The sequence below is a fragment of the Sinocyclocheilus anshuiensis genome, unplaced genomic scaffold (genome assembly GCF_001515605.1).
Source record: "Sinocyclocheilus anshuiensis isolate Anshui unplaced genomic scaffold, SAMN03320099.WGS_v1.1 scaffold480, whole genome shotgun sequence".
Lineage (NCBI taxonomy): Eukaryota > Metazoa > Chordata > Actinopteri > Cypriniformes > Cyprinidae > Sinocyclocheilus > Sinocyclocheilus anshuiensis.
The window spans coordinates 77003-80110 of NW_015555743.1; the positions used below are offsets into that span (position 1 = coordinate 77003).

The 3108-nt window shown below is 33.7% G+C and overlaps 1 protein-coding gene across 1 annotated transcript in view; it reads left to right on the top strand.

The window, feature by feature from the left end:
- sacm1lb (SAC1 like phosphatidylinositide phosphatase b) overlaps positions 1-2685 on the top strand; it is a 26840-nt gene extending 24155 nt beyond the window's left edge. Inside the window, exons 17-19 of the mRNA XM_016466879.1 lie at positions 743-835; positions 1494-1551; positions 2091-2685. Coding sequence (XP_016322365.1) covers positions 743-835; positions 1494-1551; positions 2091-2227 — 288 coding nt within the window. The 3' untranslated portion in view covers positions 2228-2685. The remainder of the gene's footprint in view (positions 1-742; positions 836-1493; positions 1552-2090) is intronic.
- The last annotated feature ends 423 nt before the right edge of the window (positions 2686-3108 follow it).

Genomic DNA, 3108 nt, shown 5'->3' on the forward strand with positions numbered 1-3108 from the left:
ATATATATACCTTCATGTTATGTGACCATCAACTATCAGAGAACCATGAACATGCAAATGTGTTGTTAAATATATACAACATTTATTATATATTTGTTTTCTTGAGTAAGTGTTTTACATATTTTATTATATTTTAAATGTTTAATTTATATCTATCTATCTATCTATCTATCTGTGTATATATATATATATATATATATATATATTTGCACACACAACATAATATATATTTATATATATATTTGTTTTCTTGAGTAAGGGTTTTGCATATTTTTTATATTTTAAAATATTTTTGATTTTAAAGTCGTTTAAATATTACTTTATTTTTATGATGTAATTGATATTTTTATTTATTTTCATTTGTAATAAAATTTGTATTTATTTTAATTTTGCATTTTTATGATTGTGTTTTACATATTTTTTACTTTTTAAAATATTTTTTATTTTAAAGCCATTTAAACATTTTTGTGATGTAATTAATTTGTAATGTTTTTTTTTATTACGAAATTTTTTTATTTATTTTTAATTAAAAAATTTTTTTTTTAAGTTTCCTTTTTAATAGTTAATTAATTATTTGATTTTGATCTGTTATTTTACTCACAAACCCCAGTTTGGAAACCCTTTTCTAGGGACTAAACTTGCTGATGAAGTCGCTGCAGTAGGAAGACGTGTTTTGTGTTTGATTTCTTTGCTGTGGATGAAGAGTGCAGGATCTGATATAGAGGTTCATGTCTTTATGCAGGACTCCATTGACCTGTTTCTGGGTAACTATGCAGTGGAAGAGGCAGATATGAACACTCCTCTACATGAGCCCAAAGACTGGAAGTTCCTCACGGTAAGAACCAGATTGAGCTGTGAACCCAGAAAAACATGGTTTCTTTGCAGCCAGGGTCAGATTAAAGTCCTTGAACACACTGACACTCTTGTCTTAGACGACTTCGGCATTTGTTTTCAACCCTTTCAGCAGCAGAATACAACATAACTGTATTTATGGAGCACTGATTTCTTTCATCATGCTGCTGCTGCTGCTTTATAAAAGTAATAAGCCAGTAATAAGGATTTACTATTATTTTTCTGATTTGTATTACAACTTACATCACTTACCAGTTACCATGGTAAAATCACTGTATTGCATGGCCCTAATTATGGTTATTAAAAAGAAAAAAGGGAGGATCTTACACTTGCTTCCATCCACATATAAGATGATTTCAAGTTAATACATTTAGAATTTAAAAGCAGAACATTTATTGATATATCGAATATACATGATTTGATTGCATTAATATTACTGAGACCTCATGAGTTTTGCAAGGATTTAAGCATGCTTTTTTAAATACTACATCTTGTATTAAAGCTGACATGAAATGTAGATAAAATATCATCTGTTTTCTAAATGAATGTTATTGATCTTAATATGAACAATTCATTTGTGCATATTTTTAATGTAATGTTCTTTAATGTCATAACTGGATATTATTTTTTTCCCTTTTCAGCTGCCGATCATCATGGTGGTTGCTTTCTCAATGTGCATCATATGTCTCCTGATGGCTGGTAAGACACAGATTAGTATTAATATCTGCTCTACTGTTATAAAGATCTCATTGATTTACATTACAAGCAGCAGAATTTCATCACATGTGACCCTGGAGCACAAAAGCAGTCTTAAGTCGCTGGGGTATATTTGTAGCAATAGCCAACAATACATTGTATGGGTCAAAATTATCCATTTTTCTTTTATGCCAAAAATCATTAGGATATTAAGTAAAGATCTATAAATCTCAATTTTGGAAAATGGACTCTTATGACTGGTGTTGTGGTCCACGGTCACATATAAATATCAGCATCTGCAGCAAATCCATATTTTTTTCCCATAATCTTTGAATAAAATACATTTTTTTCCTCTATATTCTCACTTTGTCAGACTATGTGAGCCATAAAAGCTTGATGCATCAAATATGACACCCAACAAAAAAAATAAAAATTCTCGCTGTTATTTCACAAGTCAGGCTTTACAGGGTTAATACTAGTGTTTATGGTATTACTAGTGTCTTAAACGCATGTAAAGCGTAGCTGGTTCTCGTATTTCCCAGGTGACACCTGGACCGAGACGCTGGCGTATGTGTTGTTCTGGGGCTCGGCGAGTGTGGTGACGGCCGGCGTCATCCTCTTCAACGGCCGGGACTTCGTCGACGCGCCCAAACTGGTGCAGAAGGAGAAGATGGACTGAACCTGCGTGTGTGGGAAGCAGCTTGGTCCCGCCGAGTCTTCATCCTCCTCCTCATCCTCAGTGCTGTCCTACTCTCAGCTCCGCCGGGCCTGGAGCCTGTACTGATACTGCGCCACCGGAGGAAGAGGAGGAGGATGAAGGCCAGGGGCCAGACGGGACGCTCTGCTGCTCTCCACACCAGGATCGTATTACACAGACATCCCATAATTCCATGGGCTCACGGGCAGCTTCACAGACGCAGCGCTGGAAACCAGGTTCATGTGCAGATCGGGACCCAGGCCTCGTGGTTCAAGACGTGTTTCCGTGTCGAATCGCACACGCATCGTAACTCGAGAATCATCATCTTGTTTTCTAATAAAAAAAATTTGTACACAAAACAAGATACGTTTAAAATAAAAATGCAGTAACACTTTTCAATAAGGTTCATTTGTTAACATTAGTTAGCTAATATTAACTATCAACAGTACATATTATCTATCTATCTATCTATATATATATATATATATATATATTATCTATACTTATTTTGCTGGATCTGTCTGCTGCTTTTGATACGGTGAACCACCAGATTCTCCTGTCAACCCTATTGGAAAATGTTAATTTCTACATTTGCTGATACATTTCAAATAAAAGTTGCATCTGATAACATTAGTTAATGCACTGTCAACTAATATGAACAAACAGTCAACAATTGTTTTTTTATTAGCTAATATTGACAAACTACAGAAGCCCGTTTCCACTACGGAATAAAAAAAATAATTTAGACTTTTTAATCTCACAATTCAGAGTATATCTTACATTTCTGGTTTTTTTTTTTTGCAATTTGAGTTTCCAACAGGTCAGACTTTTTTCCTCGCATTTTTTTTTTTTTTCAATTTTGA